Raw genomic sequence first — 14,924 nt, 5'->3', positions numbered from 1 at the left:
TGAAAAATGACACTTTTTTAAACAAACAAACTTGGAACAGTTCCGTGAATAGAGTGAGCTTCTTCGCCGTGAATTTTGGAAAGCTGAACCGCATTTTCGAGTCAGGATCGGATGCTATGAAAAAAAATTTGAAAGACGCACAAATAATAGAACTTTGCTTTTTTATCAAACATGATAGCAACTTCAGTGTAGTTTTCTACAATGAACGGGGGGCGGCAATGATGGGCATATTTTTTTATAATTTACTTTCCGCTTGGGCAGCCACTTGTGTTCCCATAAACTGCCGGAAACGAATGTGTCCCACGCACGAAAGTGCCCCGCTCTCCCCTCTTAGACAAACAACGCTCTTTCGATTCCCCAATGAAGCTATCGAACGCCGTTTGAGTTTTGAAAATCCAAATCGGTTGGAACCTTTCCGAAATCTCGGGGGAGGAGGAGGCCCCTACGGGCGAAGGGGTCCGGGAATAGTCTTACGGGGCGTGGGTTAATCTCTTGTCAGCAGTGTTATGTTTTGTGTTTATTTCTCCGCTCATAACATTTATATTGGAAAGCAATGCGCATGCTTACTGTTCCCTGCCTGTTTATTCAGCACCGGCGATTTCTGACCCTTTTCAGTTTTTCAGTTTTTTTTATTGTTGATTTTTATGTCTGGCTATTATATAATTTTTGCTTTTCGAGTAGCACGCCAGCTTTGAACATTCCCGTTTAAGTGATTCTGTTCAATGTTCACACACAGCAGCATACTTTTTGCGTTGTTGTGTTGCGGGTGTACACACAGTTTCCTTTCCGGTCACCTGCTTCCCTGTGCTCAGCCCCTGTCATTGATCGGTTGGCGCCGTGTTTGACCGAGCCGCCCTGCCGTCAGATCTGCGAGCTGAAGGCCAAGAACCTGCGCAACGAGCAGGACATCCGGCGCAAGATGAACGATCAGCAGAAGGCGCACGAGGCCAAGGTGGAGACGCTGCAGGGCCGCATCCGTTCCCTCAGCAAAGAGGTGGCGGCGCTCTCCAAGCGCTCCAAGGCGGGCGGCGGCTCGGCGCTGGCCTCGGCCGACAGCGCCAGCAACAGTCCGCTGGTCTGAGCGGCGCCACGCTCTCATTAGTGGCGGCACGTGGCACGTGCAGTGTGCCGCCGGTGTGGTCACGCGGCAATGACTGCGCCTGTTCACAGGTGGTGGCGGCGGCGGAGCGCGGGCGGGCGAGCCAGGCCGATATATCAGCAAAGGTACCGTTCCGCGCTGGCTGCCCGGTGTGCGTGTGCGTGGGAAGCGGGGCTGGGGCTGTCTGCCGCGCGCGGCCTGCTCTCGCTGGGTGACTTTCCCTGCTCCCAGGACCCCCTCGTGTCATTAGTCTGAATTGGTGTAGGATGTGAGATGGTCCGGTGTCTGAGACGGTTCTTACAGTTTTATGACGTTTTCCAAAGTGAACCCCCTGTCTCGCTCGGACAGTTTCCGACAAATCGACGCTGGTGTAACCTCTGGTACCTTTCTGACTGAAGTGGGACGTTTGTGTGATGCCTGCTGTCTCTTGGGACGGGCCGTCATTGAGTATCTGTGTAAGTCTGTGTGTTTTGTGTGAGTGCCGGCCAGGTGGCCGCTGTGAGTGTGTATGTGTGAAGTGTGGTGTGTTGTGTGTGATTGCCGGCTGGGCGGCTGTCCTCTCGGCGTCGGACAGAGCTGGTGGCGGAGGCTAGCAGCTGTTCTAGTTGATTGTATTCGGTTTTAGAGGGCCGGCCGGCGGTCCGAGCGACCGCCGTGGCCCCGCTTTATCGACGGTTTTAACGCGGCCGGCGGCCCCAGGCCGGCCGGCCGCTGGATGTAGCCGGTAGCGGCTTGTTGTATTCATGGTGTCGCCATGTACTCTATCGCCATCTCCTATCACCTTTACTCGCCGCTCGCTGGGGCGGCGGGTCTTTCTGTGTCTCTGCGGGCGGGCGCCGCTCTATCATTGTAGGGATTGGAAAACCGGCGCCGGCGGCGGCCGGGCCGGTTCCTGTGTCCATATCCCGACCGTGATGTTGACTCGTCGCACAGATCAGGCGACAGGCCTGCGGTGCGATACCCTGAACAACTTCATAGTCATACGGGAGAGCTCTGCTTGTGGTCACTTTAGCTAGGCAACGGTGCAGCGAGAGTAGTTGTTAGAACATTAGCAAATACTGGTTTTCATTTGAATCATTTGTGTAATGTAGTTCAGATGTGATCCGATCCTTCTTGATTTTACTCGTTTTGTTTTGACGATTGTCCATGCATAGTCACGTTGCAGACATTAATACAAATTGTTAATTTCAACATACACTCTAGCGGTCTTGGGACACTATTTATGATGCTTTGTTACCGACGCGACTCACAAATCTATGCTACCTCTGCAGTCCAGCAGTCCGCAGTTCCGCTATTTTCCCTCCACCACCATAATTATCCAGTTCCCCACCACGTTGAGTATCGTCGCGCTCAGCAGTCGCACGATTGTTCTGTGCATTTGACATCATGGCTGCATCCCAATCCGCTGCCGAAATGACTGCGGTTGGGGCAGCTCGGGGCTGGTTACACGGACATTCTAGGGACCAGCGGAGCACGGGTCAAATCAAGACACTTCAGGGTCGGGATCTCAGTGTCCAGTGACACTCCCTGGGGCCTGGACCGTGCGCTGGCAGTCGCCTTTTCCGGGGGGCAGGCCGCCCCAGTGGCGTCTCTGCCGTCACTGAAATAGATGTCGCACATTCATCTCGTCTTGAGCTCGGTCCCTGTCGAGGAAATGGCAGCTATTTCGGGATGGTCACACAGAAGGGAAAGGGAAAAGAACAGAACAGAAGGGAAACAGTTGAACGTTGGCCTGTGGCCGATTTGGATGCCGGAACTTACCGTTTTCCTTCAACCTTCGTCTCTCCTGTTTGGCTACCGTTATCGCTGAAGGAGGTGAATCATTCTCGAATGCTGAATCGAAGCTGAAGTGCATAGGTTGAAACATCGACCATGTAAGGCAATCTGAGCAGAGCTCCTAACCTCATCAAGGCCTCTTGAACGTAACTGTCAATTGGCAAATGGAGTGGTAGCTTCGGAAGTGACAGGGCATCGTTATTCTTGGACGGCCTTGAAAGTTATATTCATAGCAGTGCGAAATTTCAAGGCTGGTGCATCATTTAATCTGAAACCACCTATGGTTCCACAGCAACACCAAGGTAAATAAGATATAGAAGACTTTCATGCGAAATACCATTGTCAAGCGAGCGGGAGAGGGGAGGCTCCTGGGGGCATTATCGATTCCCATTGCAAGATGCTAACACAACGCATTTTCTGGTAAATGTACTACCGGTGTAGGTATAACGATTGAACACCAAAACCAAATTCAAGCGTTTGATGTCTGCTTTCGCACTATGTTAAAAGGACCTTGACATTACTAGATTGTATTGATCAATGATGGATTGCTCAGGTTCTTTGCCACCGTCTCCCTTATTGGGCGCCAATGACCAGTGTAGTCCCGGCGTGTCAAGACCAATGCATCATCTTCTGGATCACATACCTTGTCAATCATCCCTTGTGTGCATTACCAGTACACAATGAATGCGTCATCATTAATTATCGGTCCAATGCCTCGTTTCAGCGTGCTCGTTTCGCTGTTGCTGGCGCCACCTACATTTACGGAAGTGCGATTACGAAAGCCTTGCTTAAAACAAGGACCATAATCGCTGTCCCATTGATGGGCTGAATTAGTTATTTTTACATCGGCTGTGGCAACGGCAAGATGTTAACGGCTTCTACTGTGAGCAATTATGAAAGCATCCCTTTTTCAGCTCTGATGCTAGTCCAGTGGCCTGCATACCACTCATTAGAGTTGCAAAATTTCCCTACCGCACTACCGGCATGCCGGTAATTTTTCACTACCGCAAGTTTATTCGTGGTATCTGGCATGTCTTGCCGGTAGCATGCCGGTATTTTTGATTTTGTGTAAAAAAAAAAATATCAGCAAATGATTCGAACTTTCAAATAATGAATTTGAAAATAGTCGGATCTGAACAAAAATAGCAGAGATCACTCTCAGCACTATTCTCATCATGAATCTGCCAGGCATTTGATGCGCATTTGCTTCAATTAGGGTGCAGATCTGCTTTTGTATGGGGCCGTACCCAAATCTGCTATATTTGGGTACGATGACGTCACATGCGTACCCATTTTTAGCAGATTTCTGCTAAAAATAGCAGACTGCTAAAAATAGCAGATTTTACCATAGTTTCCCCGACTGACTGGGCGCTGGGACATGGTCGATGGGGAGCTATCCCGGCGTCAGCAGACTGGCCGGGGACACGGAGCCGGGAGCACAACCTGTTTCCTGTCCGCTGCTTCATTCCACGGTTCAACGAACGCTGCAAGCGATGGGAGTCCGCGGGGAAGGCTTCCTTCTGACACTCGCGGTCGGACGCAGAACTCACGGGACGCGGATGTCGGTGGACGACATCGGAGGGCCGGACGACGCTCAATGTGCAGACCGGTGCGCGCGCAGTCTACTGACGCAGCCTTCACGTTGGAGTCGGACTTCTCCCGCTGACCATCGCGAACATGTCCGATTCGTAGCGGTTTTCTCAATCATATGCCTTGTGTCCGTTATACTATGCGAGCGCTGTTACCGTACTAATTTCCCTATCTGAACTGTACTGGGATCGAGTCTTATGCAACAAGTTTAAAAATATCAAATTAATAGCTATTGAGCTGTATAAATGTGTTCACCGATAAACGCCAATGCGGGATATATCGTAACATAACTAATTGCACCATCACCTTCAGTACGGTTGTGTAAAGTACGAGTACAATTGCCCACGTGCTCTGCTAGCGTGCACCGGTGTCTACCACAGGCTCGGAATATGAAGATGCTACTGTATGCTGAGGAACGACTCGGAATACCTCGGCCTGGGTGAACGACAGCCCAGCTACAACACAAGAGAGGTGCTAGCAGGCCTGACTCTTGCCCGGTACTCCATTCCTCGGTTGAAAGGTCAACCAGCGGTGGAGTTTCGCCGGAGAAGGCCGTCTGGTTCGATACTGACACCGAGGACCGTTCGACTCTGGTGCAAGTGACTCCGATCGTCGTCTTAGTTCCGGTCGGACCGAAGTCGGGAGGTCGTCTGGATCCGATCGCCTCGTCAGAGGTGTGTCGGCGGACGTCGGCCGTGCCGGGCGACGTCAGTGTTCGGGTCGGCCGGCCGCTAGAAGCTGCTCTGCTCTTCTGCCGGCGCTGGGTGAACATGTGTCTCCGAGGCGTTGATGACTAGAGAGTGGAACTAGGGGCAGGCCGACAGGGAACGATCGAGTGACGAGTGACTAATAAATTCAGATACGGTGGCTGTCCGTGCCTAGCCAATCTGCTGCTGATAAGGCGATGAGTCTTGATTACATGGAGAGTTAAGCAATACATTTGTAAACAATGCACGTCTTTACGCAGAACGATATGACCGCTCAATATCTCAAGCAGGACTGGCCTTGTCCGGATTACGCAGGTGGCGCTGCAATCGGACAGGTTTTCGGACACGCTTGCCGGTCTACTTTCTACACATCATCAGAAGACTGATGGGTAACTTATGGTTAAAAATGCGAGGCTGACTGACGCCGGAACTGCAGGCAATAAAAAAGCGTGAAAAAGAAAATAAAGCTGTATAGCTAATGAATCGAAGCGTGCGTCGCTGTAGTCATGGACCCGCTTCAGGGCTCCTCGGTTCCCAGACTGGGTGGCGGGGCCACGTTCCACTCAATAGGGTTTCCAGTTTCCACTCTCAACGGTATGCGTATGGACGCTGCAACAAGATAATAATTTTATGTCCGTGAAGACAACCCATATTCAGCCCAGCTTCAGCCCGGATTCGGGACGCCTCGGATCCATTTGAAGCTCGCGCACACAAGAGCTCTTGAGATGTAGAATATGTGACTCAACCCATTCTGCGTTATTTCAAGCCACTTGACCTTTGGGTGCCAAAAAAGGTCGACCCCGAATTGGCACAGGTGATTGTGGCCCACCCAGTGGAGCTAGAGCACTGAAAATGGCGCTATAGGACTCGCTGAGATCCACAGCTACTTCTCCACTAAGCGATTTTATCTCTAATAGTTACACGATGGCAAGGTCGTCGGATCAAGTCGAAAAAACTTCCGTAGATGGCAAGGACATTGCATGAGCTTAAGGGGTCAAGATTGATCTTATCCTTGAGATCCTGGCTAGTCGTGAAGGACCGTTTCCAGTGCCCTAATTCAATTGAGTGGACCGTAACACTGGCCTGCGTTTCAAAACTTTTTTCAAAAGGTCGGAGGTTTCTCAGCTATTTTTATACAAGTTTTGTGTGCTGAATCCGAAAAAGCTGTCCATTTTTCTCGATTAGCTCGAGTTTTCGAACTATGTCAAGGATAAAAGTTCACACACTGATGCATAGGCACATTGGAGTGGGCATGCTGATATATTTTTCCCAAGGTTGGATATTTCTCAGCTGTTCTAATACAAGTTTCGTGTGCTGAATTCAAAAAAGCTATCCATTTTTCTCGATTAGCTCGAGTTTTCACACTATATCAATGATAAAAGTTCACACACTGATATATTAATATGCATCTTGGAGTGGGCATACTGATGCATTTTCCCCAAAGATGGAAGATTTCTCAAATGTTCTGAAGCAAGTTTTGTGTGCCGAATTCGGAAAAGGTATCCATTTTTCTCGATTAGCTCGAGCTCCCACACTATGTCAAGGATACACACCGATGCATTAATATGCACATTGGAGTGGGCATGCTGATACATTTTGCACTTTTTTAGGTACCATCTCGATTATTTCCCAGAAAACTGGTGATTGTAGTGAAGAGCAGGTAGAATGTTTCCACAAAGACTGTGTGGCCACAAAGTGTGATGGAAAAACGGTATAAGGGTCGGTGGGACGTCAACTTCCTGGCGGACTATTGCTGGTGCTTGAAGAGGGACGTCCCATGTGCTCAATACAGTCGAAAATCCGTGAAAAGGCCATTTGTGTCACAACAGTGCGTGTGTACTGTAATCGGAATTCACTTATAGTGGGTCAGCTTGCAGTTTAAACATATATATATGCTTCTGTGTGATTAACTATGCCACTAAGCCAATCAGCATAGCTTTGAACATATGAGCAAAGCGACGTACCTATCTTAAAAAATCGAGCTAATCGAGCAAAACGGATTCCATTTCCGGAATCAGCGTGAAAAACTGACCTATAAACAGCTGAGAAACCATTGACCTTATAAATCACGCAGACCAGTGATCTGCTGTGCAAATTTAGGTTGGTGACCTTTGTTGATAGGTCAAAGGGCTGGGAATGACACTAAATGATTCGGGCCGTGTACACTGTACCTATTTCAATTTTCAGGCCTCAAAGAGTTTTGTTTATGCGAGTTTCAGGTGGATCCGAGCGGTCGGTCTCTGGGTTGAATCGGGGCTGAATATCGGCCGTCTTGACGCACAAAAGTATTTGTTATAGACGCTTTTGTTCACTTTCACCAACGCCTAGCCGTGGAGAAGCTCTCGTGCTGTCAGCACGGTAACGAAATAATATAATGTGCGCAGTTTTGTACGAATTGTCTGATGGCACAAAAGTTCTGGTGCCCTCACCATTATAAGTCAGAGAAGGAAATATCGGAACATATTATGCGCTGTAAAAGTTCTAAGACTATGCTATGCAATATGCATATCAAGCACATACAGAGAGTATGTGCCTGTAGCCTGTATAATCAGGTTAATAAAAAACACAAGCCTGTAGAATCAGGATTTCATACACGCATTGCAATAACTGATGCATCGTGGACCTTGCCTGATGATGACATCACTAAGTTCATCAGAGTTTTACGTCAATAACTCCCGATCGTATTGAGCTAGCGAGTCGCGAAAGCCACCAATACCGGACCGAATGATATGCAATATGGCCTTCGACCAATTTCGTGACCTGAGCGACTGTGACCTGACCTTGACCTAAGGTCAACACTAAGTTGATTTCTTCCCCAAATTAAAAGCATAGCATTCGATGCACCTAAGTATGACGAACACGATTGTGCCAGAAACGCGATTCTACGATCATTCTCGGCGAAATCGTTTAACAAAAACCTGAATCATACATTGAGCCATTTACCTTACCTCAGAGGTCACCGGTACACCTGAAACGTCAAAATCGGGTACCTACCAGTGACTGCGGCTCTTTACGACGCACACGCTCATTTTTCCACGAAGCCTCAATCAGGGGCGAAACGGCAAGGATGGTCACACCCAAGATTCTTACAGATAGGTCACACCAACTTGTCCGGGCCATGTGTACTTGTCCGGGCCATGTGTCCGGGCCATGTGTAGATAATCTGGCGAGGATTACCCGCCACTGAAACTACCGCAAGTTATACATAACAAGTTTGTATAGGCTAAAAAGAACGTAGTTCCAAAATTCCCAGAGAACGAAATTTGAGATCAAGGTCCAAGCGATACTATAGAAAGAAATAACTCTGAAAACTTACTCGAGGTCATCAGTGGTCAATGACTTTGACCTAATGTTCAAGTAACCCTACACCGCCGTAGGTAATCCACGGGGAAACATAATTTCACGTGTTGGCACGTTTCTAATTGCAAGAAGCTCAGAAACGCTCTGATAATGAATGCTGACAGACCGAATCGCCTTGCTTGTCTGACAGGGTATCGAGAAATTGACGTCTCAGGTGGCTGAAATCCGAATCATTAGATTTTAGATTAGGTAGGTGTAAAATTAACCCTCGCCCGGGTGGGGGAGGGCGCGTTTTTGGCCACACCTGCCAGTCTTTTTTGCGACTGTTAAAAAACCGCAGTGCGCAGCGCCGCGAAACTTGTTAGGCATAACTTGTGATACCTAAATTTCGCATCGTGTGTAAAATTGTTAACTCCAGGTCGCATAAGATCAGGTCAGCAGGTCAAGTTAATTGACCAGTTAATTGAGTCATTTCTACATTAACATCCCAGAAGTTTGAAACTCGGGCTATTGCATGAAGGAATCAGTACCAACAATTTGCTTATCTCGGAATTTTGATATCGGTGACCCAAGGTCAGGTCAATTTTGTGTCCTCTCCATTAGGTACCTACAGGTCGATGGGAGAAAAATGAAATGCTCTTCTTTTGGCCGAAAACTTCCTCAAACATCGGGACACATGTGAACATGACACACTGAACCGGAAAATTGCACCTGTGACCCCTTTATTCCCCTAAGGTTATCTCAGGTCATGATTATGAAAGGTCTCCAACAGTTTTTTATGCATGTGTTCAGGTAAACAATACAAATAGAATGACATGCAACATGACCTTTTCCGTGACCTTGACCTCAGATAAATTTTTAATTTGACCTTTTCAGGTCAACTTATTGTTCATTCGAATCGTCTCGACGAGACAAACGCGATGCCGGTAAAATAAGCGTGATACAAGCTTTGAGTCAAAAGTTATGGAAAAACCTTTTCCGCAAAAACGTCAAATTTTGAGTTATGCCCTCTGGAGGCTAAACCGTTGACATTACGTCGAATCTGAGGGCAATATTCAGAAAGACCTTTGCAAGAGCTATCGAATGCGCTTTTCCGCAGCGTAGTAGCTATATTGGTTCCCGAATTTTGCACCGATTTTTGAAAAGTAAAAATCGGGAACAAAAATTCCTGAAACTTTTAGCTTTGATGACCTCCAGTGACCTTAGCGATGACCTGATAAAAAATAAACTGTATGATTCTGAAAGATCTTACAGCGAACCATCTATTGCTTTTTACTGCGTCTTTTTAGCTTGCCTACTTTCCGAGATAATATGGTGTGGCCAAAAAGGCGAAATTGGCTGAGAGGCCCACCCGAGCGCGGGTTAATAAAACCGAATGTACGGAAAGTTTCGTCGCTATCGGCCGCTTTTTACGGAATTGTCAGCCGCCTCTCATGAAGAACCGAGAGGGCTTCATCGGGGGCACATCCATAGACGGCGGAACGGGGGTGGGGCACCGTGCCCCCTTTGATTTTGGCATTTAAAGGAAGGGTGCCACCTTTTGGACACAACGCAGTTTTTACAAGATTAGCCTCACATGAACCTAAAAACCGGCTTCACTTACCTATGCTCGAGACGGTCAGCATTGAATCCGCACGTGAAGTTATCATTTGCGAGTTTTGCTGCCAGCATTCGGGCAGGCAAAAATCTTCAGCACTATTTCCTCGTCGTGTTAAGGGTATTTTATAAAACATGAAATCAGCAAAGGTATGTATAAAAGTTATACTTTTGAAGCATGTTTTATCATTTTGAAAGGGTATATTTTTTCTTTATGGTATACACTTAAGTTTTAAAATTTTAATTGGGAAGTTTTTCTAGTAAGTTGCATGAAAGGTGAAGGGTTCCATAGATCTCTTAACCCGCGCCCCACTGGGGTCTGTGTATAACACGCCCTACTGGGGGGGGGGGGGGGGCTATTCATAGCCCCCCCTCCTAACTCCGAAACTACTGGGCCGATCGTCAAAATTCAAACGGCGTCTGATAGCCCCGGAAAAACTGTCGAGCGAAACCTAATTTCATTGACCTCGAGGTCACCGATGACGTCACAGGTCAGGTCAAAGTAAAAATTATTAGCACTTTGGCTTGTTCACATTTTGGGCTCTGGCCGCCGTCTTACAAGTCAGATCAGGCTCATTTTTGGTTTCCACACTCGTGAACAGATGCTCTAGATACCTTGAGGGTACCAAACTTGTACTTTGATTTTCAGGTCAGGGTCAGGTCATCACAGGTCACGAAAATATTATATCATGCGTCGGTCACGTGACACATGTTTTATGGTCCATTTAGGCCATAGATTTCGAATTTGATGTCGTCTGTGTCATTCAAGGTCATTTTGAGTCGAAATTAGCTTAGGTCAGGTCACTTTCAGGTCAAAAAAGGTCAAATTTTGAAGTTGAAATTTTTCAACAAAAAAGGTGTCTATTGGATGCAGTTTGAGCTCAGGAACACGATGGTGCCATTTATATTGGTGTACGATGCCAAATACGTACTGAAAAATTGATTTGAAAAATTAATAATTGTGAATTTTTTGCAATAATGCGTATAACTTGGCCATTTTTGAAGATATTTAGCTAAAACTTGCTAGAGTTAGTCATAATCATGCGTTCTGTCACATATATTCCGGTTTTTTCGAAAAGTCAAAAACTTTTTGAAAAAATATAAAAATATAGATATTGAATATTATTATATAAAATTTTCAAAATTTTCAAAATTTTCAAAATTTTCAAAATCCGAGATAGCAGTTTGATAGCGCGGTCAATTCTGAGTTCTTTCATGCAAAGAAATTGGATCTAGCTTAAAAACTGAGCTCTTGGGAGCGATTGCCGTGGTTCAATGTTTTGCGTCGAAATCGGACGAACATGACGTCACTCTGACGTCATTTCCGGGCGACCTATGGTAGCTACGAAGTTCAAATTTTGACGATGCAGCCGAAGGTACTGAAAGTTTGGCGTCGATTCGTCAAGCGGTTTGGAAGTTATTGCAGAAAAACGGGAGGGGGGGCTATAAATAGCCCCCCCAGTGGGGCGCGGGTTAAGCATTGTAAAGGAAAAACCTTTACTCGACTTATTTGATGTTCTTTAACTGTTGGCAAATATGGCCAACAGTTACCTACTTGGTTACCTACAACTTAGTTCAAATCATGTTATCTTCTTCCTTTTTATTTGTTCATCTTTTGTCTCAGTTGCGCCATCAATGCAAATGGCAGAATGATATGTTGCCATGACAACAGGATATGCCAGCCGTCCTAGCTGCCACATCAAACGACCTTGAGTTGTAGTGGTGATATAAACAACGATCTTTTTTTTTGGCCAATATATTAAATGCAATGTTTCGGTTTTTTGTATATTGTGGACGCGCTAACCACGTCTAAAAATTCAAATAAGTAAAATAGATTCATAGAACAAAAATTTCGGAAGGTGGCACCCTTCCTTTAACATTAACCCTATGGGCGTTGCATGGAAGGAATTGGACCAAAAGTCGGCAGTGCCCCCCTTAATTGAAGGTGTTCCGCCGCCACTGGGCACATCCAACTCCTCCTTAGAAGTGCGAGAGGTAAAATGGGGAGGTCGCAAAATTGGTCTGACATAAAGGCCATCAATGTTGGAAACTCGAAGTTAATGTCTCATCCATCTTTTAACCCGCGCCCCGCTGGGGAACCTGGATTCCACGGGGGGGGGGGGGGGCAGGGTTGTGCTTGACTCATGAGTCGAGTCAGAAATTTGACTCAACTCTGACTCAAATGAGTCAGGTTTGAGTCGAGTCGGATAAAATGTGGAGCTGTTGAGTTGAGTCAGAGTTGAGTCAGACAAAAATATTAAGATGTTGAGTTGAGTCAGAGTTGAGTCAGTAAAATAACTTTTGACATTGAGCTGAGTCAAAAACATTTAGGAACATGAGTCAGCTGACTCATCTTTTTTAGAAACAATATATATATATATATATATATATATATATATATATATATATATATATATATATATATATATATATATATATATATATATATATATATATATATATATATAAGCTTTTCATTCTCCCCCGCTTAACAACTTAGGCCTGGCCCTGCTGCCGGATTTTTTTTTCATCCCCCCCCCGCTCAACAACTTTTTTATCTGAGTCAATTTTGAGTCAACACACTTGACTCAACAAAAAATTTGAGTCAAGTTTGAGTCAACTCATATTTTCATTGAGCCGCTTGAGTCATGAGTCGAGTCAAGGGAAAAATCAGCTCCTTGTTTGAGTCAGAGTTGAGTCAGGGCTTTCTGAAGTTGAATGATGAGTCGAGTCGGCAACTTTTTTTTAGTCGAGCACAACCCTGGGGGGGGATATGAACACCCTGATTCCACGGGGGGGGGGGGTGAAGTTTGCACTTCCTCCCCTTCTAACCCGGCCAATTAGCGACACGCGGTAAACGGTGTTTGAAAGAGCGTCAAAATGATGACAAAACAACTTAGGTCATTTTTAGGTCAGGTCGAGGGTAAGGTCACCAGAAGTCGTCGAAGGTCAAGGTCGACTATTCCGACAATTTTCGACAAACCGGCGCATAACTCGGAAATTAATAGAGCTATAGCGCGACAGAAAAGTTAATAGCCTTGTTAACGCTCTTTCTGAGTAATTTTCTCAGGTTTGACCTAAGGTCAACGGCTTAGCATGCAGAGGGTAAATACGGAAATATGCTGGACGTTTTTTACGGAAGTTTTTTTTTCTGCGATGATTTTTACTCAAAATTTGCACGGAGTTACTTTTAACGGCATCGTGTTTCTCTCGTCGGGACGCGCCATATGAACTACCTTTTAGTTGACCTTAAAAGGTCAACTTAAAAATTTGATCTCAGGTTAAGGTCATGAGTGACCTAACAAGAAAAGGTGGCATTGCGCATCAGTCGATCCGTATCGTTAAAGGTAGTGTGCCAGCTTTCCTGGACCGTATGGAGTTAATGGCCCAGATAAGGAGAACCGGATTTTTAGAACTTATCCATGCCTTCAAAACTCATGGAAACGTCTTAAATTCTTCAAATTTTGAGTACCCCAGTGCGAAATTCGCCCCGATGGGTTGTCGGTCGTACCCCAACCACATTTCACAGCACTATGAACAATAAATGCTTACACTGAAATCGCTACCACCGATAGGCTCATCCAATCAAGTTTCGATAAACCCGTTCATCATCATCTCCTGCGGTTTCGAACACGCCTGTTAGGTGGTGCGGTAGACCGCGCCCAAAGCCAGGGCCCCGGTAACGTGAGGTAGCCGAGTCGGGGCAGCGTGCGCTGACCCAAGCTGGGGCTGCGCGTCCTCCCGGTGTCATGTGATAGCCCGGGGCTGCCCGGGGATGCGGTAGACCGCGCCCAAAGTCGCGGCCCCGGCTTGGGTCAGCGCATGCTGCCCCGACTCGGCTACCTCACGTTACCGGGGCCCTGGCTTTGGGCGCGGTCTACCGCAGGTGGCTTCTGCTCATACTTTGTGGTGCGGTGGTGGTGCGTCGGCCAAGATACCTATAATAAACCGTCGGGCCGCGCGCTCTGTCTTCGGCCAAGAAAAATGCGTCAGCTGATCATTGTCATTTCTGCCACTTTCATGTGGTGAGATGGGGTCATAGCTTTAGAGACGGCTGTTTCATATCAATCATTTTACATAAAATAATATTTCAAACTATAAATTAATGCTCGACAGCCAAATTAAAGAAACAATACCAATACAGGCTTACAGTTTAAATTCGACATTGTGTTGTCTACGATTAGACAGCTGATAACTCATTCCCGTACGTCGTAACTCTATAATGACCTTTGCTTATTGTCACATGTGCGCCGCATTCGCGATTGTTACCGACGCCTGTTTGCAGGTCAGCACTCAGCCCACTACAGTTGTTATACATATCGAAAAACCGATAAACTTTTAGGCGAAAAAAAAACACTATTTTACGCCAATTTTTGATTTTTTTTGCGATATTAGGTAAAAAAAGAAGCTTCTTATCCTAGGAAAAATAAAATGGGAAATCATTGGAAGGTGGCACACTACCTTTAAGCTGGGCACTATGGTATTTGCATTGCTCCAGCACGCATCTATCAAAACTTAGCGGAAAACTGTTGGATAATTGATACCTTTCGTGACCTGAGATGACCTTAAGGACATATAGGGGTCATGGGTGCCATTTTCCGGTTCAGTGTGTCATGTTTAACCTAATGTTTGAGTATTAAGAATGCCGTTCGTACAAGAGAGACGTCTCTCAGTTTTTTTCAATTTAATTGCGATGGGGAGGGCGCAAAATTGACCTGATCTTAGGTCACCGATATCAAAGGTCCGAGATGCACATTTCATACACACTGTTGCCCTTATCAATAAGTTTTGAAACGATCTGTCACTCGGTGTAGCTATGGCAAGCATTGAAACTTTTTCTGAAGCGAGGTCACTTG

General features: G+C 46.3%; 1 protein-coding gene across 4 annotated transcripts in view; it reads left to right on the top strand.

The window, feature by feature from the left end:
* The window catches only part of LOC122380919 (protein FAM76A-like), a 39,894-nt gene that overhangs the window by 14,957 nt on the left and 10,013 nt on the right, over positions 1-14,924 (top strand). For 2 of the 4 annotated variants that reach the window (XR_006256420.1, XR_006256421.1), the window contains exon 6: positions 866-1,224. Coding sequence is in view for 2 of the 4 variants with exons in the window: in XM_043364535.1 (XP_043220470.1) it covers positions 866-1,081 (216 nt within the window). In the remaining 2 variants the exon portion in view is untranslated. Of the gene's footprint in view, positions 1-865; positions 2,294-14,924 lie in introns of those variants that run through there. The other 2 variants (XM_043364535.1, XM_043364534.1) reach the window with 1 other exon arrangement.

This window comes from Amphibalanus amphitrite, unplaced genomic scaffold, assembly GCF_019059575.1.
Source record: "Amphibalanus amphitrite isolate SeventyFive unplaced genomic scaffold, NRLGWU_Aamphi_draft 000109F_arrow, whole genome shotgun sequence".
Lineage (NCBI taxonomy): Eukaryota > Metazoa > Arthropoda > Thecostraca > Balanomorpha > Balanidae > Amphibalanus > Amphibalanus amphitrite.
The sequence above is the reverse complement of the archived record's forward strand: the minus strand, read 5'-3'. Positions and strand labels throughout refer to the sequence as shown.